This window comes from Cyrtonyx montezumae, unplaced genomic scaffold, assembly GCF_038088225.1.
Source record: "Cyrtonyx montezumae isolate F1298 unplaced genomic scaffold, pur_monq_1.0 scaffold_35, whole genome shotgun sequence".
Lineage (NCBI taxonomy): Eukaryota > Metazoa > Chordata > Aves > Galliformes > Odontophoridae > Cyrtonyx > Cyrtonyx montezumae.
The window spans coordinates 609,175-633,269 of NW_027072040.1; the positions used below are offsets into that span (position 1 = coordinate 609,175).

Here is a 24,095-nt window from a genome sequence, read left to right on the forward strand (position 1 = left end):
TAACTTCAGCGAACCTCTGTGATTCATTATACTTGGGTTTGACACATCCTTATATTAAAAATAGTTTAGGAACTCTCCTGACTCTGATTTTTACTGCAATTTGCTGCACCCACTAAGATCTACAGCAGCAGTGCTGCGAGCAGTCATAACTCTTTGTTTTGGACGCGTGTGCTGGAGACTCATATTAAGAAATGAATCTTGTCCTGTAGGCTCTGTCTGTCTGGAGTTTTTGTTACAGACCATCAACAAGTGCTCTGCATTCCACATATCATTGATCTGTGTCCGTTTTGTATTTAATCCCCCCACGGCTGGGACTGAGGAGCAGCAGTGCCTGGGATCGACGAGGTTTGTGCAGCAGTGTTCTCCTTGGACTTTTGCATTCCATTATTGTTGCATTAAGATACAGAGGAGCCAAGCAGGCTGTAATTTGTTGGTGGGATTTGATACATTCAGAAACCATATATAACTTTCTGATAGCATTTAGGTTGAGAGCGCGAGGTCAGTTATAGCATTAAAACAACAGTTTAATAGTAACGTTTCCTCTGCATTTTGGAGAGTCGTGCGTGTATGGATGAAACTTAATCTATAGAATGTTTTGAGCTGACCAAGATTTGAACTGTGTTGATTTGTCCTTCCCAGTCCATATGTTTTTAACTTAATGATTTCTGATGAAATACCCTTTATAAGGGTGCAGTGATTTGGATGGTAGCTTAGCAAGTTTGGTGATAACTTTTGCCTGAGAAATCGATGCAAAATGAATGGTTTTGTATATTTTTTTTAATTCTGGTGGTTAAAATACACTTTAAAAAAATCAAAAGGTTTGGTTTTGAATTCTTAAAAGAAATACAGTGCTAGGTGGGATTTTCAGCAATGTACACTTGCAGTCAGGTCTGAAATAATAACACTTTTTTCCTGTCTCAGTCTTGGTAGTGACATTGCAGATCTTAATTTTTGCCTGTTTACCATTACTATCGTGCCATCAGCTTCCTGTAGCTGCTCTATGCCTGAGATCAACACGGAGCCCTTTAAACTGAGAGGTGTCAAATGTCTGAAATAATTTGTGCTTGTTAGGAACCACGTGTGAATGGACATTTATTCCTCTTAGTACAGGAACTTCGTTCTGCATCTGACCAGTTAGTTTTGGGACAAATGCATTTGTATGGGTCACGCTTCTCCTTCCCAGAGAGGCACTTGAAAAGAATTATTGTTTTTAACGGAAGGGAGTGGCTCTTGCCTCATTGAAAATGGTTATTAAGATTTTATTCTAGTGCACCTCTGAAATTGTGATATGTTTGGAGCAGTGCAACGGCTCTGGGCAGCACGCATTACGTGCCCTGTGTTTTAGGGAGTCACCTATCCAACAGAAGGGGGCAGAAAAGCCTTACGTATTGCTTTGTGCTCCAGGTTTGAGAGTGTGTTTTTCATGTCAGCGTCTGGAGATGCTTAGAGCTGAAAAATTCAGTGTTAGGAGCACTCTCCCTTGAAGTTATTGCTGTGATTTGGAGTGTTTCGTTCCAAGGATACACCAGAAAGAAGGAATGAGGAGAGCACCTCATCAGGCAGTGACTGCTGGCGGTGAATTTTCCTCTTATGGAGAGGACAGATGTTTAACATCCACGCTGTGACTGAAAGCAACTTTCATACCTGTTCACACAGTATCAGTGCACCGGTAGTGCTGGTTTTAAAAGCTGCAAAACCCACTGGTCTTAGTTATGCACAGAAGGCAGTGCGACAGCATCGTATGGCGGTGTTTGGAGAGCACTGGATTTGCTTTGCACGGGGTGGGATGGGGCTGGAGCTGGAGGCAGAGGGATGAAAAGTCACACATCCAGCGAGCAGTCAGCGAGGCTGGTGAGGCGGCACTGAGCCAGGCTTCCATCTGCCTCCCTTGGCAGCAGATGTTATTTAACTGATACGTTTCCAAACGGCAGAAGTGCACTTTGGAAATCCAAACGCCTTTCCAAACAGAATTTTTTTTTCCCCTTCTGTGGGACTGTACATTTTTGCACATCTTTAGCTCCATCTCTTTGTTCCGTATTAAAGGGTGGGGTATGAGAGAGGAAATCTGCTCCCTGTGTCTTTCAAAGTATTATTTGTAAAAATACAGGTACGAAAGCTCTCGGATTTGCAGCGTCCTCAGGCTGTCCAGAAATTGTGCACCTAGTGTAACTCAGTGAGTGATTACGTGGAGTGTGAGAAACAGAAATCAGCACTGAAAACCACTTCTGCACCACTGCTGGGTGCTCTGGTTCAACCTGGCACTGTGGCCATGATGCTGATGGCTGAGATTGTCCATTGAGCATGATGGTTCTAGTGCAGAGATTAGAAATCGTAGGAAAGCTTGGGAAATAATTGTCATTGGAGGCAACTGTGTAGTGACGGGTTGCTCCGGGAGAGGTTCCACTTGATTTTTGGATCACAAAATCTGCCCCCATTCTTTGCAGTTTCCAAAGGAGTGCTTTGTCTCGTGTTCATAGCACGGCTCGATGTAGCAAATTGCTCTGCTTTTCTTTTTCTTCTTATTGCACATTTTTCACCACTGCATTTTTCACAGAAAGGTTTCCTTTCTGGCCCTTTCACCCACATAACCCCACTGACACTGCTGCTGTCAGCTGCCCGTTGTGCTCGTGCTGCTGGTGTTTTCTGTAGCACATACAGATGGGGCATTCTTTTCTTCCCTTCTTTCTTCCTCTGTAGCAATAGTGCTGTTTGATATTTGGGTTATAAGATGCACATTTTACGTTAGTTCTTGTTTCAGTTCCAGTACTTTGTGCATTTGAAATTAAGGGAGGGGAGGGGGAAAAGGAGCTTTTTGTTTTGTGCTTGGGACGTGCCTAGGACAGGTGTCATCCCACATTGGGAGTGTGTTTACTAAGGAAAAGTATGGTTTGACTGCAGTGTTAAGCCACCACAGTCTTCTCCTGAGCCTGCTCTGCTGTTCTGCACGGCTGGTACCAAGCACGATAAATTACTGATGTACCTTTGTGTTATCTTTGCTGTTATGTTTTGAGTACGTTTATCTCTAAAAAGGCTTGTGTCAGCCTGCTGATTGTAAGTCATGACCTGTCTTCTTCTGGTCTTTATTCAGAAGTAGAAGACTAATGCTATTCCTGGTTGTTGTGTTCTTCCCTCCCGATTGCAAGCTGGCCCAGCTGCACTGCTTTATTGCTTCTTTTCTCTGTCTGCTTGTCTAAAGCTCCTTCAAAGACCACATCCCTGTGTGTTTAATTTCTACAGAGTTTCAGCTGTGTTCAGAATAAATTTGTTTTTAAAGTGAGAGTCCCTTTTATACACATATGGTGTTGTGACATCTGTGAAGTGCAGAGCTGGACTGGGACGCAGCAGTTCTGTAGGTCACCTGCAGCAGCACTTCTGGAACCCCTGGAAAAGGATCTCAGCATTTGTGAGTGGTCACACAAACGTGTTTGGCATTTCTCAGAGCAGAATAATCCACATCAGATTGTGTTAAAAGGTTTCTAAGTTGGTTGATAAAATTGGTCTGAAAGTAATTCATCTCTCTCTGGTTGTCAGCCGGCTCTGTAGGTGAGGCTGAGCACCAGAAACTCTATGTAGATATCTTCTGTAACTTGGAATGTGACTGGAGTTTACAGTGAGTTTCCAGCTCAAGTATTTTAAATCTTAAAATGTTAAGTGTGTTTTAATAAATGCTGCTTTCGCTTTATCTTTATAATAAATTAATTACAGCTTTCTTGGTTTTCGGATTCATGAATCTCTCTCCCGTGATGGCTGATGTACTTTGGCTTGTCTTCGTATGGGATCTAATCATTAATGCTATCTTTATGATGTCTGCTTGTATGGGATATTCCAGATGCATGGAATCCAAAGATAATTTTGGGTAACTGAACTGTTACTGAAAATGATGGATAGTACTGCTGCATTTCTGGCAGTTGCCTATGGCTAGACAACTGGGGAAGTTAGGGACGTTAAAACTTTAACTGTTAAGTGCCTGGCTAGTGTGATCTGTACTATAGCAGGTGTCTAACTGTTCTTGGTGAGTAACGTTCACTTGCCATTTATTCAGCTGGTGGCATATTTGCTCTCTTCTGGAACATTAGGAGCTGCATGCATTCGTTTCTGTGCAAAGGAGGCTGAGAAACGCTTTGAACAGAGGGCTCTCTTCTTTAACTGATTGAGGACTGCTATAAAGGCTCCTTTAACTATCTGTATTAGTATGACCAGAGACACTCCAGAAGGTTAGTTCTGTTTTTCTCTGCTAATTGAAAGCTTAATCTGGGAGGAGGAGAGTGGGCAGTGTCACAACGGCTAAGTTCTTTTATGGCATTGAGGGTGTTCTGTGGGATTGATGGGTTATTGGCAATAAAAAAAGGCAGCAGAGTTAAGAGTAATGATGCTATCTGACTTCCACATTTTCCAGACACAATTACCCTTGGCAGCATTTTTCTTATGCAAATGATAGAAAGTTCTTCTGTATTAAAAAAAAAAAAAAAAAAAAAAAAGCCAGAGGCTGAATGTACACACTTGAAAATCATTATCTGGCATGTTTATTCTTTTAGAAATATTTTCTGCTGTAATTTAGCAGATCATTTAGTGACACTAAGAAACATAGTCCCCAAGTATAAATCTATCTGCAAGCATCGTGCTGTTAAAATAACGTATATATTTTTTACTGAGTTGTGTCCAGGAGCAGACAAATAGCAGAAGTAGTCTCTCCAAGTTCCAGTGCTTATGGGGAAAGGAATATGTGAACATAAGTGGAAACTACTGAAGCCCATGCAGCAATGCTGGGTTTCCAAAGCACTCCCTCTGACCCTTTTTAATACTTTCTTTCCATTGCTTTTGTGAGTATGGTACTGGCAGCACTGATAGAAAGAATTGCTTCATGTGGGATCTGGTTGAGCGTCGGTAGCTGCCCTCCCTCTTCTGCATGATTTTCTTTTGATACATAAAATAATTCGAATGATAAAAGTCGTGATTACAGCAGATTCATTTTTGGGACGAGGTGCACAGTCTGAACAGAGAAAACAGAATAATCCACTGTGGGGATCCAGTAGGCTGTAATAAGATTGAACAGTTTCCTCTGTTGGACTCCCCCTGTTTTGACTACATCAACTCCTTGTTTAAAGTTGTATAGGTTCAGCAGATTTCTTGTTGCTGTCTCCCTAAAATAAACAAAACTGAGAACAGACAATGGGACTTCTCACAGGGAGTTTACTGGGGAGTGCATTCCCACATCTGCAGGGAATGTTATGCCTATCTGTTTTGCCTGTGTACAAACTGAGAGCAAAATCCTCCTGTTGGTGAGCATTGGGCCTCCCTTTTTGTGTTGGTCTCAACTGCTATTTTGCTTTTCTTCCAGATAATTAGCTGCTCAGGTTTCACAGCATCAGCTCTCAAAACTTTCTGCCCCCTGGTGCTTCGTTGTCAGAACTGCTCAGCAGCTTCGGAGCACTCATGTGCAGAGTGCAGAGCACAATGATAGATCGTGGGTTAACATTATGGTGATCTGAACAGAAAGGCAACCCCCTCCTCCAGAGGTCTCTGCTTTTGGAAGCATCGTTCGTCAGGAATTAAGTGTTACACATAAAATCATTCTCCTTTAGGATCGAAGTAGAACAGAATGGGTTGTCCTACAGGCTGTGAGTTAGATACAGAGCACAGGAGGAGATCTTTCATCCGCCACCTCGTGATTCCTGGAAATGGACAAGCAGCTTCATTCTATTACTTTGAAACCAGATGTAGAGTTCCCACTCAGGTTAATCACTGAGAAAGATTCGGCCGTGGTTGTTGCATTGTTGTGTGTTGTGCTGTGTCAAACATCTCCACACAGATGCTCTTCTCTACTGTGGCACTCTGTGTGACTCAGTTTCCTCCCCAAACTGATTCTCTGAGTCCTTACCACTTGGTGACAGCTCATTTCCAAACGCAGAGCGATAGATGGACGAGTTGGCGGTTGCTGTGACTGCTTACTGAGATTTTCCTTGTGTATGTGGTGTCTGCTTTTGCCTTTGTGCTGTATAGCCAGGAAAAGAAGTGTCAGTAAAGTGGTATGTTTAGTTAGTGGCTCCTCCCAAACAACCGTATGGTGGATTTTTCCTCTCAATATTTTAACCTTTCCTAGTTAATAGGATAACGCTTAGAGCGCACCCGGTGTTCTCACGTTTGTTTGTTGTAGGGGTGAATCTGGAGGGAAGAAAAAAATGGTGGGTTTAATCACTGAACTTGAACCTTGGGGAGAGGGGTAAATGTGTACTGATATTTTATAGTAAAGTGTTTCCTTATTTATGATGGGTTTAAATTAGGTCTATGCCATCTGGCTTTATCTCCAGTGTCTTCTTTAGAAACAAATGCTGTCTAAAAACAAGCAAACAGACAAGGCTCTTATTTTTAGTGCTAAGAGTAATGTTTTTTCAAATCAAAGCTCAATATAAGCCAAAGCTCAGGGACTCGATAAACAGAATTTTATTGAGTTATCTCTACAGCTGCAATTAATAATTCAGCATTCATTAAAAATAAGTTTCGGTAAGTGAAATTATAAAAAGGTACTCACAAATGTTTGGGAGAAAGATGGTGATAATAACGTCCAAGAGGAAGTGTAAAATTTGTGACTGTCTAAGCTGGCCTGTGAAAGCTTCCTCCATTTGGACAAGTTGGGAGATGTAACAAGAACACATGGCTGCTGGACTGGGGCAGCTGCCAACGCTGCTGCATGTTGGTGTTTGAGCAAGTACGTGGTGGGTGTTTGGCCTTAAAACTGGGGAAATAGAAGCTGTCTTTTTATTCAACTAGAAGAATTTAGTCTGGTAACTTGTGCAGTTTCTCTGAATAAGCGATGTGTTGAAAAGGTGACTGAAAGCATCATAAAGCCTTATCCTCCAGATTGCAACTGAAGTAAACCAAAAAAATCCCAACCCGTTTATTGCTTAATACAACTTGAACCTCGCATCGACATGAGGAGCTATAGCACACTCTGTACTCGTCCACGATTAGACAAACATCTTCCAGAGCTTCACGAGGTTTGCGGTCCAACAGATCATTGGCAGTCCTCAAGGAATCCCATTTGTTACTAGCAACAGATACAATTGCTGGAAGAGGGGAGCAGGGCATTAGGCCCTTGGACTTCTTGTTTCCAAAAAAGCCATATCAGCCACTTCAGCGGAGCCAAAGTTGAGATGCATTTGTTGTTCGCTCTTAGGATGGATTCTTATCTTTTCATTGGATCTTAACGATGGATATTGTAGCACTTAAACTCTTATGAGCACACATGAATATTCATGCAAGCGGGCGCTGTTACAGCTGAAATAAACAGAGTTGCTGTCATCACATTTGTTTAATTTGTTTGTCTTTCATATTTCTTTCAACAATTAGCCAAGGAATACAGTTAGGAAAAATAAATGGCCATCAGTTATGTTTGAGATGTTGGACAAGTAAAAACAATAGCAGACTGTTTACTGTGAGAAGTAAAGAGAAAGAAGAAAGCTTTCTCTGTCTCTAAAACACAAACATTTCTTCGGAGTTCTCTCTCCCCTTTGGTTCACCATGGCTGTGGTGAAAAGCAGTCCAAGCATCAAAGTGGTGCCTTGCTCAGAAGGTAGAGAAATAGTGTGGGAATAACGATGGTAATCTTGGAAACAAAATGAAATAGTAAACTGCATGTCGAAGGCAATCACTAACTATATATTTACTTTTGTATTATATTGCAGACTTAGTGCTTTTTGTTTTTTTTAATGAGGGAGTTTCTCATTGCTCTGTCCACTAATTGCTTTTTTGTTGCTTCAGATTTTTTTAAGACAATAATAGTTTAATCTTCTTATTATTTAATATTCTACTCCGATGCCCTCACTGCTTCTCTCACCTCCATGCCCCACAAAGCCCCCAGCCCTGGACAGCAATATGTACTTTTCAGCTGAGCTCCTTATCTGATTCTGCTGTCAATATTTTCACGTTCTTTTTCCAGGGATTGTCCTACCAGCAAAGCTGTGTTACCACCTGAGGTGGCTGTGGGAGCTCTGAAAATGCTCACTTTCCAACTTCTCAAAACAAGAATTTGGTGACTTTCTATAGCTGTGGTCTGCAGACTTCCTCCTGTGTGTCTTGAGTGGATGGATTCTTTATCACTTTTCCAGGGGTTGTGAACTTTTGTATAATTCCACTGAAGCCATCCGTCCTCTGAAAGTTATGAGTACTTAAAATGATACAGATGTCAAGTGCAATGGATTACCAGCTTTAGCACTGATACGTAACAGCGATGTGGGGAGAAAAACAGGGACTGCCTCTAAGCCTTGTTTTTAAGTAGGCTATTTGAGCAATGAGTGTGTTAATGTATTATGATAAAGCTTTTCTCCTTTACATTCCTTTTTCCTCTCTGACTTTTGTCTTGTAGTGTCGTTCCCCAGACCACAGTAATACTGAACAACGACCGGCAGAATTCAATTGTAGCCAAGATGGTTGGGCAGGAAGAGCCATTGAGCAGAGCAGCGGATTCTCTGGAAAATATCCTTAGCAAGTTAGTAGCAGTTCTGGGAATCCTCCCCCTTCGCTCCCTCCTTTGACAGATCAGCAGCAATCTGCAGCAGTTCCCAGTGAAAGTGAGGAATGTTCTAGGTAATGGTGGGGGGGAGGAAGGTAAAATAAATGCAAGTAGTATGTGAATGCGTCAGTCCTGCCTGGGGAAGGCCCACGTGTGAAGGTACAGAGCACTCCTTCACCATTAGTGTGGAGAGGACAACTTAGAGGATCTGGGGTTAGTTCAGTGCTCCTTGAGAGATGACAACTCAAAGAGTTCCCATATCTTTGTATTTTTTTTTTTTTTTACGTGGATACATAATTGCATGGGAACACACCAGTATCCTGTATTTAATCAACTGAATAAAGAACAGGCAGCAGCCCAGCAAGGCTGTTAAATGCTGTACAACCGAAGGCAAAATTGAAATTAACTAGAGTTGGAGATTGTGGTTATAAAATTTTCTAAGTACGTTTTATATAAACTATTGTGCTGAAACTCTATATTTATTCTGCTATTTTCCTTCCACTTTATTTTGCTGGATAGCCATTAGTTATAAACGGCAGACTGTTAGAGGAGTTTTCAGTTAGTGTTTTTAATTCCCTTATCATGATGTTTCTCCTGATCAAGGATTGTGTTTCCCCACAGTTACATCCTTTTCTTTTCCACAGTGCTGTTCCTGGACGTAGGCAGAACACCATAGTGGTGAAGGTTCCAGGGCATGACGACAGCCACAATGAAGATGGAGAGAGTGGCTCTGAAGCCAGTGACTCAGTTTCCAACAGTGGACAATTAGGAAGCCAAAGTATTGGGAATAATGTCACCCTTATTACGCTGAACTCTGAAGGTATGCTGATCTAAGACTACATGAGCAAAGTAAACATGGTGGTGGAAAGAACCAAAGTTCAACTAGAAGCTTCAGTACAGCAAGCATTGGATAGGAATGAATAATAAGCTGAGTGAATGTATATATTAATACGTATTATTTATACTGTTTTTACAGGCAGAACGGCTAATTAAAGTTGCCTATAAAATTTAAAACCTACACCCCCCCCCAGTAGCAGTGTAGCTTTAGATTTTAAACCTTTTTAATTAAGATGTGCCACTTTCAGGATTTTCTGTCACAGGGTTTTTTCAGGAAAATAAATGCCTTCTCTGGGAAATAGAGCTTGTTATACCAGCCCACTCTTTTAGTTCTTACAAGATCCTTTGAGATCTGTATGTTGTGATAATGAGCTGCTCCTGAGGGGCACCTCATTTTGGGTCAGTGGAGAATAAAAAGACACTCAAGTGTCTGAGGAATCCCTCTCAAAAAATGTTGAGATTGCAGATGGTGCTGAAATTTCCAGATGAAAATACAAGCAGGAATGGGCTAGAAAATTCATTTTTAATCTGCATAAATTAATTGAACTAGTTGTATAACTTCCTTGTTGAGTTCTTTCCAGATGAACTTTATCTGCATTCCTTTTTGGCTTCCACGTGAGGAAATTTATTCTGCGCTTTCTGGAATCAGATGAATTTAGCGTAAGATCTCTGCTTCCTCAGATTAGGGAATATCTGGAAGTCTTCTGTGCTCCAGTTTTGATTGATGTCTGATGACTAGGAAATCCTAAAATGTCCAGTTTAATAAGCTGTGTTCTAGTTACCTATTTCTTCCAGATTGGTGAAACCAGTGGGAGGAAGGTCTGAGTCCTATTAGTCAATTGAAAGCAGCAAGCAGAAGGCATCACTGATAATAGCTTTGGCTCTAACTTAACAGTGCAAGGAATAGAGAGAGATCCTTAGCCTGTGGAATGTAAAGCCAGAACTCCCTGGCTATAGGAGCTGGCTGAATGCAAGGTATGCTCACTGAGGTCTTTGGAAACAGCTTGTGGTTGTTTTCCATACTGGAGCGCCAGTAAGGAGACCAGTAAAACACATTATATTCTTCTTTGGTGGAAACAGGGAGAAGGATGAAAAGGGGAGCTTGTCAAATTTTAGTTATTTATTCTCTTTATGTGGCTGATAGAGAGGATGTATGGCCCAAATAGAAATGATAAAATTGTTATGGTGCAGATACTGCTCAAGGTTGTGCAAGTTATTTTTCTGTATTGTTTGAACAGAAATTGAAGTTTAAAGATCTTTCCCCCCCCTGAAATCTTACTTTGTGGGATTTCTATGAAAGCAGAGATACTTGGAGCATTCATGAGCAGAATCTGGCATGCACAACGTCATCAGAGAAGGCTGCTTTTGTAACAGTATGCAGCATGTGTATATGGCAGAAGCTTTCCTTGCAGAGCTTTGAAGCAGCATGAGGTAGAAAACCTAATACTACCAGAGAGGGAAAATACTTTGCGTGCTTACAATTAACAGAGCATATGTTGGCCCAGGAAAGGCTGAGAAACCTTCAAGTAATCTTATTCAGCTAATAAACATCCCAAGTGGAAACAAGGATTGTTCCTGCAATGGCAGAGCTTGCCTATGAAGCATGCCCTTTGTGGAGTCTGTTTGTATTTCATGCAGCTCTGCATCCCCATGTCAGGAACAAAGTTGCTAGTGTTAGGAGGGAATTTAGTGTTAGGATTGCTAGTGTTAGGAGGGCATAGGGTACTATGCCCTTTTTGCCTTTTTGGTTCTGGTGCAGATTTGTGCAGACAAATGTGATGTTGGCCTTTTCCACAGTTGTTGTATGTGTAAATTCTGAAGAAACGATTAATCCATTATATCCTCAGATCTGATTTTCTTCAGACCTTCAGAACAGTCATCCATTAAAAATCTCCTGGAGATTGATGAATGCTTGGAGAGATCAGATTAGTAATCCCCACACTTAACTCTCCTGCCCTCATGGAGATGAGAGAGGGCCTTGCACAGAAGGAATGCTAAGCAGCATAGCCTGCAGTATGTCACAAATTAAATTATTAATAACGGAAGCGATGAAGAGTAACAGCTCTGCTGTGCAGACTTGTTTTCTTCAGCAGAAGAAGTCAGAAGTTACAGCACCCATCAGCTTGCTTTCATTGCCTGGGACAGAATTCTGAGCGACTTGGAGTTGTTCAGAGGACTCTGGTTCGGTCCTGAAATACAAGGGGACAAGGAAGGCAACCTTCAGCCCTTTTCCTCTATGCCTACTATTTGTTGCCTCGTGGCCAGGAAGCAAAAAGCATCTGTGTTTGTGGTGTGCCTTCAGCTGACCTTGAGCCTGTGGGTGTCTTCAGAATGCAGTTAATAGATGCGTTGTTTGGTCTCTGCTGGCTGTTTCCAAGAACCATATAATCCCATATGATAGTTGAGAAAGCATTCATATCATTACGTATTCTCCTGAGGCATTCTGTGCTTTTTCTTTAACCTGGAAGAAAACTGTGTTTTAAAGTTGAGAGGAATTTTCTTGTTCTCTGTCCTATTTTTTTTTCCCCTCAGTGTGGATTAAGCATCTTTTTCATTTAATGGATGGAATAAGGAACAAATGTTTATCGCTAAAATGTGTTTCAAGTGGCTGTCATCCATTGATGGATGCACTTTTTGCCTTTTTATAACTCCAATTAATTTTGAGATGAGTGTGTGTTTGCCGTGGTTTTGAATGCAGCCCATTCCCCGTTTAAATGAAGCTGTGCCTTTTGTGTCTTGAGCTGTAATGAGGCTCAAAACCAACGAGCAGCTGATTAAGGAAGAATGATTTTAAATTGTTGTCATCAGCAGATCTTCAGGAACTGCTCCAGAAATGGTTTCTTGATACTAAGGGATGTTGCTTAGTAGGGAACTATTGGTGGTTGGACTGGATGATCTTGGAGGTCTTTTCCAACCTTGGTGATTCTGATCCCATGGTTTGTGGCTGTGAACGTTTAGCTGCATGTGCCAAACAGCTTATCCAACTTTGTACAGTTCCCTGCGTTATGAAAAGTAAGCAGAGGCACTGACCTTAATTTCATTGATGCAGTTTTAGGGGTGGAGAGGTTCCTTTAGTGTTGCCCTTCATGAAAACTTGGGTCCTAATGCAGTGGTGTTCTTTTGGATTTTGTCTTCCAGTGCAGAAACTGAGAAGACCATTAGATCCACTCTAGTTTTAAATTACAGAAGTTTTAAACCTACGATATTAGGCACCTATATTATTTTCTGATTTTAATGAGCTCTCTGGTACTGGTATGTGGCAGTAATCCTGCCAAGGGTTGGTTTTCAGTTGACTAAGCTGTAACCTGGCAGCCCTACGTGCTTTCATTCTCACCACAAATCTGTTAAACAATATTCTGACGTTCTCAAATGTATTTGTCTAAACTTTTTAACTGCAGAGAGCTAACATCAGATGAGGAAAAGCAAGTTGGAGTAACTACGAGCGATTAAGCTTTAAGAATGGTGAATAGACTTCCAAATGATCAACACTTAAAAGGGAGGCTTTTATGTTCTTAATAGATAACATCTGAGATGAAAATAACTCTTGTTGAGGCTCCAGTTCCTTCCTATCCTGTTCACTCTCTGTCCTTCTATTCAAAAACCTGTTACAATCAGCCTTCCAAACCTGTCACTGTAGGCCCCAACTCTGTGCATCCCATGCCACTGTACTGCACCCAGTGCCCAGCTCATCTTTTTCCATCTCCACTGCTCAGAGTTGTTCTTATTTCCCCAGCAGTCAATGATGGATTCCCCTTCACTCCTTACGTTATAGAAATTCTGGGTTGTATTTGTTCTGTACTTCCACAGTACTTCCTTCAGTGCTCAGTGCTGATGAGAGATTATTGCTCAGTTGGGTTTATAGGAAGCAGTCCACGAGCTGTGGCTGGTTCTCTCTTGTCCTTTAAAGTCTTCCATCAGAATATTGAAATAAACAGAACTTGCTGGTTTTTTTAATCCTTATTTTTGTATTTTTTTGCTGCTTATGCACAGAAAAAGTACAAACTTGAAGAGCTGATTATATTTAGCAACAAAGCTCAGATGTTGAATACTTGCTGTACTAAGCTATCTGAAGACACTCTGATTATTCACTACTTACACACCTATCCTTAGAAGGATTTTGGCACCACACATTGCTTTCAAGGTATAAGAGATTTCAAGATACAGGGAATATTGTAGGAATGTTTTTCTTTTACACATTCAGTATATGGTAACGTTTAAAGTTTCTGTTCTCTGACCTACTGTACAGATGAGAGGAGCATCTGTTCCTGAAACATTAATTCACATTGTTATCCTTTTAATCTGTTTCTTGGACAATAGAGTTACTGTCCTATTTTTAATATGGAGGGAAGGAAAGCTGGACCTCTCATCTTTGTCTTATAAGAATGCCCCATTCAGCATTTCTGTGCTGCCTTAAAAGCAAATCTTATTTGAAATGCCTAAGCTAAAGCCAAGGCTTTGAAATTGCTAAGAAAGAAACAACTGTCTGAGTATGTGAAATGCTCTTAAACAGTGCCCCTTGAAGACTATTAAAATAAAGTGGTGTAAATAAAACAGCGAGATCCATTGATTTAGCTTTTAGTTCAGTGAACTTTATGCTTGGTGACACTGACAGGCGATGCTTGGCACTGTATGTGATGGTTCTGTATCATATCTGCTTTCTCAGTGTTCTGTTTTACTCCATTTTAAGACCCTCACGGACATAGAAGTAGAAATGTAAACATGCGTTTTTTTGGACAAGATAAGGGAAAGCTGATCTGTGCAGCATGTTAATTAAAGGATGAAAATTGCTTCGTCACAATTGCTGTCTTCAACTTTGCATCTGAAACAGTTATTTTCCAATAGTGGTGTTTAACAGAGCTCGCCACTTTTGAAGCATGATACCAAACAGCTGTTTTTTAAGCGACCAGGACTTATCTACAAGATTTTTAGTTCACTGTTAAGATCAAATCCTGCATTTTATATCACTGTTTGCATCTCTTCTGCTTTTCCTGCCGAGGTTCTCATGACCAGGTGCAGGCAGCAAGAGTGAACCTTTTCATGGCAAACTTTTTCCATCCCTTAAAACAGCAGCGTGCGTAGCTGATGTGAGCACACTGATCAGACCTCACAGCTTCACTGACGAGTTAAATCCAAAGGAAGCTATGGAGATGGGGCTGCACTGAGTTTGGGTTACTGGGAGCAAGGAAAGCTTTCTTCTTATCACCACCCCGTGAACCCTTGCAGGGGCAGAGGGCTCCAGCTGTTTGACACAAGTTTATTGGCAAAGGTGCAGAATCTCCCACACGTCAGCCAAAATATTGCTTAATGTCTCTAGAAATGGGGGCTTCTTTTTGATTCAAGATTAAATCATTTTTCTGCCTGTCTGTGGCAGCTACCAGGTGTTCTTTTCTGCTGCATGTACCAGCTCCCACCCAACCTCTCAAGTACAGCAACACTGAATAACGGAACGGGTTAATCCCAGAATATATGTGTCCAGGTGCTTCATCTTGTTTATCTGTTTTTTAAAGCAATGACTGACAACACCTAGTGAGGGAGGATATAATAAAGCACAGCTTTATTTCTGGCCTTACTGCTGAAGTTCATACATCGAATTAGGGGAATGCGTCCTGCTGATGTGAGTAGCAGTGCAGGGTCTGCCATCTCCTTGGGTGGGAGCACACGCATGCACAGTGAGACCAGGTGTGAAATCTGCAGTGACTGTTGTCTGGTGGCTGTGCTCTTGATGCAGTGGTTTGGATGCTAACTTAAAGCTCTCTGTGCTGTTTCTGTAGCAGTGCAGTGAATAGTTGCATAGCAGCCCCAGCCTCCTCTGTCTGCTCACACGTCCTTGCTGAAACCATTGTGTTCTCTGGTCACAGAGGAACGGTCAACTGTGTTCTGAGATAAAAGAAATGGACTTAATATAGTCAAAAAGATTTGAAAACAGCATTGAAAAGCAAACTAGTTCTGGATTCAGCAGGATGGAGATAAAGGCAAATTTTCTGATCTTGAAAAAAACAGTGGAGAGAAACTAGAAACTTAGATTGTCTGTCATTGAAATGAGTTTCTGAGTGCAGAGAGCAAATCAGATAAAAACATCAGGACTTTTAACACTGGAAATGGGAATGATCGAGAGCCACTTTGCTGATGATACAGCATTTGGCGTACAGAAGTGCAAGGAAGTACCTTTCTGCAGCACGTAGTCACATGGCAGAGCTCCTCTCCAGAGTGTGTTTTGAATGCCAGAGTTTAAGTGGGACTACAGAGCCATTAGGAAAATTAATGAAAGAAAAATCCTTCAGGGTGAAACCAGAAAGGTTTATGTTTACCCTGGCATGCAGATGAGCGCGTGCATTTCTATGTGCTGGTTTTTAAGAAGTGCTTGTTATCTGACTGTATTTTTCCTCCCCAGCCTTGTGTGTTTCTTTGTCTTTTGGCACTCTTTAAAGAGTAGAAGCTGCACTGCTGTGTGTGATTGTGCAGTGCCTGGTGGAGTCCTGGCTCGGTATCTTGACTGTTGCAATGTATGTACTAAATAACCTGGCTCATCTAGATCCTATCTAGATATTAAATATAATGCCTGGTAATTCACATCAGGAACCATTACAGTGAACATAAAAGGAGACTTGAGTGCTGGAAGCTTCAAATGAAGTCGCTTTAATCAATAGTATTTATGGATTAAATAATTGCTTGGAGAAAAAACATCCATCAAACTCTGCCTTTTTGTCCCTCTCCCTGTTCGGTCTCTTTTCTCCACTCATTTGGAGCCAGTTCCCTCATAGCTGACACTCTGCTTCCTCTTCTCACCATTATTTTGTGTGTCAGGCTTTTTGTATTTGTTGTGCACGTGGTGCCAGATGTGTTGACAGTTCAGTACAGATAACATTTTCATAGAATCCTTAGGGTTGGAAGGGACCATTGGAGGCCATGTGGTCCTGCTGCCCTGCAACAAGCAGGGACATGGCCACAGCCTGATCCAACCTCACCTTGAAAGTCAGGTATTTTCATATATCGTAGGGAGAATTTCAGCTTGTGTGCCATCAGATAGCTCAGCGAGATAGCCATGAGTAACTTCACTCCTGTAAGTTCCACCAGTACAAAATGATGATACCACAAAGCCTGTGGACCTCAGATTTTAAGGCTTTGGGTGATGGTTACATGCATATGTTTGTATGTGTGATCTGGAATGTATGGGAAAAGGGGGGAGGTGAGAAGAAAACTGTACACATCCATAGAGCTGCCAGAATTTTTGTTAGGTTACTGAACTCTTCTGAATCATCAGTCTCTCATTACCATCGGCATTTTGGTACTGTTTCAGATGTCAGGAAGAATTTCATTTAGAAGACAGCAGGGAATGAATTAACATGGCACACTCAAGCCAGTTTAGTTTGGACAGAATGGAAGTTGAGTAGATACATGTACAGACACTGGTAATTTCATACGAGTCATTTTTCTTTAACGATTACTTATTTCTAGAGGCAAAAGGAAGCTTTCAGTTGAGATTTTTAAAGCAGGATGGAAATACAAGAGTGAACTTCACGTGGGGCTTGCATTCACAGGTCAGAATAACAGGCACTGTCTTTCTTTGCAATAAAAGGACAGTTGCGTGTGGTGAAAACAGTATGTTCTGGACTTGGTGCCAGTTAAGGGAAAAAAAAAAGACAAAACCACACAACTGATGATTTTGCAAATTGATAAAAATCTTTGCTTGGTGTTGGCTGATAGCAGGGGTGCAGAGGAAAGGTGTTCCTGATGTAGTAACAGCTTACGTCTATTAGTAATAGTGTGAGCTGGTAAGATAGTAAGGTTTGGAAGGCATGTAGCATCTTCCTTGGGCTTCCTAGGTTGGTTTTTTATTGGTTTTTTTTTTTGAAAACCATCCACATCCCTCTGATGACATCTCTGCTTTGCCAGCTCTGTCCAAATTTTTATCAAACACTCCATTTGTCTTCAGGAACAGAATGTTATTTTCCCTGATAATGTTAACCAGACTTGTGGTGAGGCCAGACACAGTGGCATTCAAAACAAGTCGTAATTAATCTGAAGCACTTTATTTTTCAAATGGCACCTGGTACTGTGGACTGAAAACCACCCGTGTGCTCTATTACATAGTTTAGAATAAAAAGTGAGGTACAAGTAATATATATATATATATCTGTAAAGTACTTTATATACATATGATTAAAAGCAGGACTATAACAATATATTCAGAACAGAGCGTTAAGTTCTGATTTCATCAGAAATAAATTTGAGGGACTAGCTGCTCCATATGTCAGTGATAAGTATTTTTCCTTAGACATTATTATATTTGATAATCTGCTCTTTGTAATGATACATTGCTGTTGCACAATCTAACGTTTGCTCCGCACTGTCATTATTCATTGCAATAAAATTACATCTGACAGTAGTGCTATGACCCAACCTGAAGGTCATATTGAAAAAGTGCTCTGTGTGTTGGAGCTGCTTTTGTGTTAGGTTTTATTGCGTGTATTCTTAGCTCTCTGTCTGGTGAAATGCAGGCTGACAACGGGCACCAGTTGTTGGAGGGAATGCTGCTGATTGCCTGGGGTGCCATGCAAAGAGTGCTCCTCTGTCGGACCTCTGTCGCTCTGTTGACTAAAGGGATTATGGAAGACAGGACTCTGCGGCTTTGTATATAGCATAAAACTCCGTTTCAGAGGGACTTTGTGTGGGGTAAATAAGATGCAGGAAAAGCAAAGGGCTCCTGAGTCAGGAAGCTTTATGTTTTACTCCACAGAGAGCAAGCCCAGGAAGAAATCAAATGGTCTCTGGCAGTGAACATTTATTGTTCTTCCCAGTTCCTACTGACGTTGTCAACGTTTGCACTGGGAGTTCTCTTTTTACTTGGGATGAGCATCTTGCCCTCCACCATGTGCTGCATCCCATCCTCCATTGGTGGTTGGTCATCCTGAGCTCTGTTCTAGTTCCTCATTAGTCTGGAATCCATTGACTTTTGGCATACCAAAGATTTGTGTACAGTGAGGGCTTGGTACTGTGCTTCAAATGAATAGCTTTTCCCCCAACACTGCAGCAAAGTCCAAAATCTTCTGGAGATATACGTACAGATAAGTGTGTGTGTATGCAGAGCAGTTAGGTGCAGTTCTGGCAGTGCTTAAAATTAAAATATATTGTGCTGCTAATGACCTCATCTTTGAGTAGAAGGGAAGATGCACTGGGGAGATGACTAATGATTAATTTATTATCTTTGTGCTCGCACTATTCCTTGGTAAGCTGTGTTTTTAGGAAATAATACACAGTACTGGCCAGTAGATTTGAGGGGAAAAAAAACAGAATTTTGATGGGGATCTTTGGCTCCATTTTGTGTGCTTGCTGTTGCTTAAAATGCTGTTTTTGTAAGTGATCAGATAAGTTACTGACTGCTATTGATTATAGCTTCTTAAATGTATAATCTTGCTTCAATTCATTTTAATCTGATGCTTTTGGGGAGAAGTGTGGTTCAAAGCTGCTAGCTTGTTGAAATTAGCTATACTTTGAGAGTATTATGGGGTTGCAGTAATTCATTTTTAGGGAATGACTAACTTGTTAAAAAATGAGAACATTGTGAGTGCAGTGTGCTTTTTCAGCTTTCGGCTTCTAAGTTGAGACGCTTTTAAAAGCTATGTGAGAGCGAATTAGACATTTGGATTAATTGCACCGGGTTCCTTCTGTAGAACAGAATGGTAATGGTAATGTCTTTGCTCACTGTTGATGTGGATTTGAGAATAACTTTTTATCCACAACAAATGCTGTGAGCCTGTCAGCCATTCTAGGTCTGAAAGAAGCTTACGGAGACTGCAAAGAAAACGGAAAGAACTTGAGAAATGTTGGCTGCCACTTGAACCTGACTGTTTCATTCCTGGTCACGGTAACAGTTCCCACACTCTCTCTTTCTAGAGGATTACCCCAACGGGACGTGGCTCGGAGATGAAAATAATCCAGAGATGCGGGTCCGTTGCCCCATCACCCCTGCTGACATGCTGCACATCAGCACCAACTGCCGCACGGCCGAGAAGATGGCGCTGACGTTGCTCGATTACCTCTTCCATCGGGAAATTCAGGCCATCTCCAACCTTTCAGGCCAGGGGAAGCATGGGAAGAAGCAGCTCGATCCTCTCATGATATATGGAATTCGCTGTGAGTATAATACTGAGAGTTCCCAGTTTGTACTGCATAGTGACAGCGGGCTGCTTCCAGTTGCACCGTGTTTGTGAGAATGGGGTGTGTTGCCAGACAGATGGCTTTTTAGCTTTTGTTTATGAGGGAATCCTAATGGACTGCTTTAATTTAGCTTGTTGTGGGCCAGAAATTCCTCAATCTTAAAACCTGAATTCAGATTTAATTGCAGCTAGCAGCTGCGAGCACACCAAGTGTAGCAAATAATCTAGCTAACAAATACTACTTTGGCTAAATTGGAAGAGGTCATTAAAGGAAATGAGTTATTTATTTAAATACAGAACCATGGAACCTTTTGAATTGGAAGGGACCCTTAAAGGTCATCTGGTCCAACTCCCCTGCAGTGAACAGGGGCATTTAAATGCTGCTCACGTGTTCAAAATAATAGTCTTTCATCTCAAGTTTTTACTTTTCATTTGCGTCTATTATTTCAAAAGTCACGATGACATTGAGATGAAAAAAAACCCTGCAATCTCTTTTAAGGAGAGATTAAGTGTCATGAAGTCTGTGGGTTCACAGCAAGAATTCACACTGTGCTAATGTACTACTGTCTGTTGCAGTGCGCATGATTTTTTTTGGTTATTAAGGCTATCATGCAGTAACAAACAGACATTACTTATATTGCAGATGCAGTTTTTGGCAGTGTGAGAGGTATTAAATGTGTTTTGCATATAGAATATGGTAAGCATAGCCTCTAGTTAGGGGCGAGGAAGGATCTGGATATATGCATCTCACTCTGAAACAGTGGCTTCTAGTAGGGGATTACGTGGTGAATACATTAATGAGGACAGCCAACTCTCCTCCTCATGCTGTGGTGTAAATATTTTACAGAAAAGTAAGTAGGTGAAGGCCTTGTGAACATCCAAGCATCTGACACAGTGCTTCAGCTCTTGTGTGATGCCCTTCTGTGTATGCTGTGCAGAGGGAGCAGAGCTTTAAGTGTTAGTGTAGAACTGTGCGTGTGTAAAAATGACCAACTTGACTCATTGAACTACATCTCTTTATAGTCAGATCTTATGTAGGTCACCCGTGGATTAGTAGAGAAGGCATAATTTGTTATACTAAAATGTTTTGTGTGCCATTGCCAATTTGAAATGCCAATTAAGGCTTAAGAACATAGCCAGAGAGAGCTTATTTCCATCGCTGTTTGAAGAATTTGATGTTTTGTTTTTATGCTTCTGTTAGGGCAATGGGTTTAATAGTTACATCGAAGAGTGTTTGATGATGATACTGCTCTGCTTTCTATACTCTAAGCTGAGCCAAGAAATAAACTCCTATTGACCTGTTTTCATTTCTGGTAGTTTACTGGCTATCTCAGGGATGCTAATAGGCAATAACCATTCAGTTTGCTGCATTAGGTCAGTTGTCTTTTTGTGTACTTGAAGCAGATGGTGTCAGGCTTGTACTGCAATCATATTAAATCTATCTCCAGAGGCGAGATTATGATCCAGAGGAATTTGGATCTCCAAAACCTTTTTATCTCTTGATCTCATCAGCACAATTGATCGTGTAACATTGCTTTTAAACCTAGATAGATTCTTGTAGACAGCAATTTTTAGAAACACATCAAAATGAACAGCCTTCTCACTCCGATTCTAAAACAGTTTTGAACTCTTCTTCCCATCCCTTAAATCTGTGAGCTCACATTAACTTACAGCTGGTTATGTAGGAGGAAGAGTATTTTGAAAGGGCGAGCATTGAGAAGGAATGTGTGTGACCAGATGCTCAAGCTAGGGGCATGTCATGGCTGTGAGGTATTGTGATCCTAAAGAAATGGGATGATAGAGCTGATCTCTGCAGGTGGGGAGGGTTTGCAGCAGCAGGAGTGCAACCAGCAGTTGGCAGTAAGCAGCAGTGATCTGAGCATGAGATGGGCATAGGAACTGCTGGGTTTGTGTCTTCTGTGTCGCAAGCACAGTTCAGAAAGTTCCTTCTGCATGTTGAGTGATGTGTTGGTTTCTTCTGGGGAGCCAGTGCGTAACCAAGAGGAGGCTGAGTGCCTTTGGAAGCAGCTGTGCCCTGCCTGCAGTTTGGGTGCCTGGATGTTAATGGTTGTTGAGATTTGCATCTTTAGTGACAACTAAAGAGAATTCATGTAAACTTGATGAAGCAATACATTTACTAGGAACAACATTGGCCCACAAATGATGATTTCATGTTACGTTATCGCTACCAATAATTCATTTAAAATGCAATTTGGTTTTGGTAGACAGATTATGAATTTGCTGTGAGCTGAGAGAGCATAAGGATGAATGCCTCATGACATTTGAGGTTGAGGTTCTGGCTGCGTTGTACAACTCCTGTTGAGTTCAGCTGTGCCAGGATTTCATCCTTCCATTTGTCAGAGGGGCAGTGAGAAGAGCCCTGGCACACTGTGCCCGCGTGGAGGTACCACTCCACAGCCCATCTGGTTCCTGTTGGTGATGTGTTGTTCCATAAATCCCACTAAAAACTGAATGCAGTGCTGGCATGGGAATGAAATTCTCTTGTTGTACTGAGTGTGTGGTTTGCTTGTGCTCTGAGCAGTAATACTTTGATGCATTATTTTAAACTTAGCTGAAAATCTAATATCTTCAGCCTTGCTTTTGCCAATTGCAGCTAGTGAAGCTCAAGCCAGTGTGTAAAGAAGTGTAATTTTCCTTTTGTTTCAGGTTTCTTTAAATTTGTCACTGGAAAGCTGTTTCTTCCTTCTTCTTTTTTCTAGAAGGGAAAGGAGACATGCAAATCTGTATTTAATAGGATATATTTTGAGTAATGTGCAGAAGCTATGGAGGACGAACGGATGCGTGTTATGAAACATTCTTGGTGTGCTGTGCAAGGTTTACCACAGGGAGATGAAAGTTTATCTTTGGAAGTATACGTTTTCATTTGTGGTATGAATGTGCTTGTGGGGTGGCAGCGGTAGTGAAGAAGTTTTTAGGCAAGAAACCAAAATGACTTAAAAACGCTCTCTGTGTCATTAAGTAGCTCATTACGTCAGCCCTACTGAGAACGTGGACGTTTCTCATGAAATAAAAGGACATCAGTGGTTATAATGTTCAGTGTGTAACACAAAGTTCAGGTTTGGCCCTTTCGAGATCTCACAGCAGTCTCTGCAGATGAGTCTGAAAAGAAAAACAAAATGCCTATGTTTCCAAACTCAGAATTCTGCATTTACAGGAAATCATGTAATGTGAAGGATGATTTTACACGTGGCGTTGGGAAACAGTGAGAGGGGATTTCTGAGCTTTGGGAAAACTGAGCAGGAAAAAACACCATCGCTCTCAGTAGTCCTCATTGTGTAACATGGAAGTACTAGAAAGGAAAGGAAGTAACATGAGTTATTCCCTGCATGACTTTGCTGTTAGTGCCTTGTTTCTGTGATGGCCTCTTGCATCTGCACGTTTGTTTCTGCAGGCTCTCACCAGTCTTTTTTTTTTTTAAACATATTTGTCAATTTTGGCCAAATTTGACAAGGGAGACACAGTCAGTATCTACAGATTAAATGCAAAACAAGGGGGTGGGTAAAAGAAAGAGGTGTGCATTCACTAACTGTGAATGGAAAGCTGTGCTCTTATGTTCTGTTGTGCTGATGGACACCAAAGGATCTCAGTAGGATCCCTGTGGTCATGACTGGCTACAACCCTTGTCAGTTCAGTACTGTTCTGCTGGATTTCCCTGTCTGCTTCCAGGACTGCTTTGTGGCCTGAATTGCATTAACTTTCAGTTCATGGGTTAATGCCTATTTCATCTTCACATTTTACTAACTGAAAGATATTAGTACCCTTTGATAGAAGAGAGCTCTTCAGAGAGCTGTCCGGGTAGAATTAAGCACTATGTTGCTTTACAGAATTAATCAACGCTATACAGCTTCAGATGGAGGAACAGACCACCCACATTTGTTTAACAAGAAACACATTTGACTCCTGCTTGTGCAGAGTGCACTACATAGAGCAGTGTGTGTGTATTCGTATCTATGCACTCATGCACATAGTGCAGGTTGGGCTGGTTTCAGCAGCTTGGAGCCTGTCCTGTAGGCTCTGCTGGTTGCAGTAGTTCCCTCATGTTTTAACTTCTCATTTGCTTTTAATGAAGATTTTGATCTTAATAATGAGTGCAGGGCAAAAAGCAAAACAAAGACAGCACGCTTCTGTTCCATCCTCCATCAGTGTCATCATGCTTTTAAAGCTTGGAGGAAAGGTAAGAAGTTGCATGTATATGACATCCCTACACTCTGCTGCACGTAACTGCAACACACAGAGCCCCAAGTCCTGGTTGTGAGCAGCTGGAGATGCACAGCTCGATGGTGGATTCCATCAGGAGGCAGTTGGAGGATTTCAAGAAATAAATCAGATGTGAAAAATGGGGCATTTTGTCCTCTCTCATATTTTCTCAGCACTACTAACTGATTTTATATATATATATATATATATATTTAAACTTGAATGGTTGTGACTGCGTGGCTTATTGCAGTGACATCCTCAGACAGACCAACTGAAGTCAGTGCTGCTCTGGAGGTTGGACAAGGAGCACTGGGTTAGCTCTCAAGCTCCTAATTTGCTGCAGATTGCTGATGTGCTTTCTGTTTAACCTATGC

At 41.4% G+C, this 24,095-nt stretch overlaps 1 protein-coding gene across 2 annotated transcripts in view; it reads left to right on the forward strand.

Moving 5' to 3' along the window:
* Positions 1-24,095, forward strand: part of BANP (BTG3 associated nuclear protein) — a 124,010-nt gene that overhangs the window by 17,467 nt on the left and 82,448 nt on the right. For both annotated transcript variants that reach the window (XM_065745388.1, XM_065745389.1), the window contains 3 exons: positions 8,363-8,485; positions 9,154-9,329; positions 19,241-19,480. In XM_065745388.1, the coding sequence (XP_065601460.1) occupies positions 8,363-8,485; positions 9,154-9,329; positions 19,241-19,480 (539 nt within the window). The remainder of the gene's footprint in view (positions 1-8,362; positions 8,486-9,153; positions 9,330-19,240; positions 19,481-24,095) is intronic.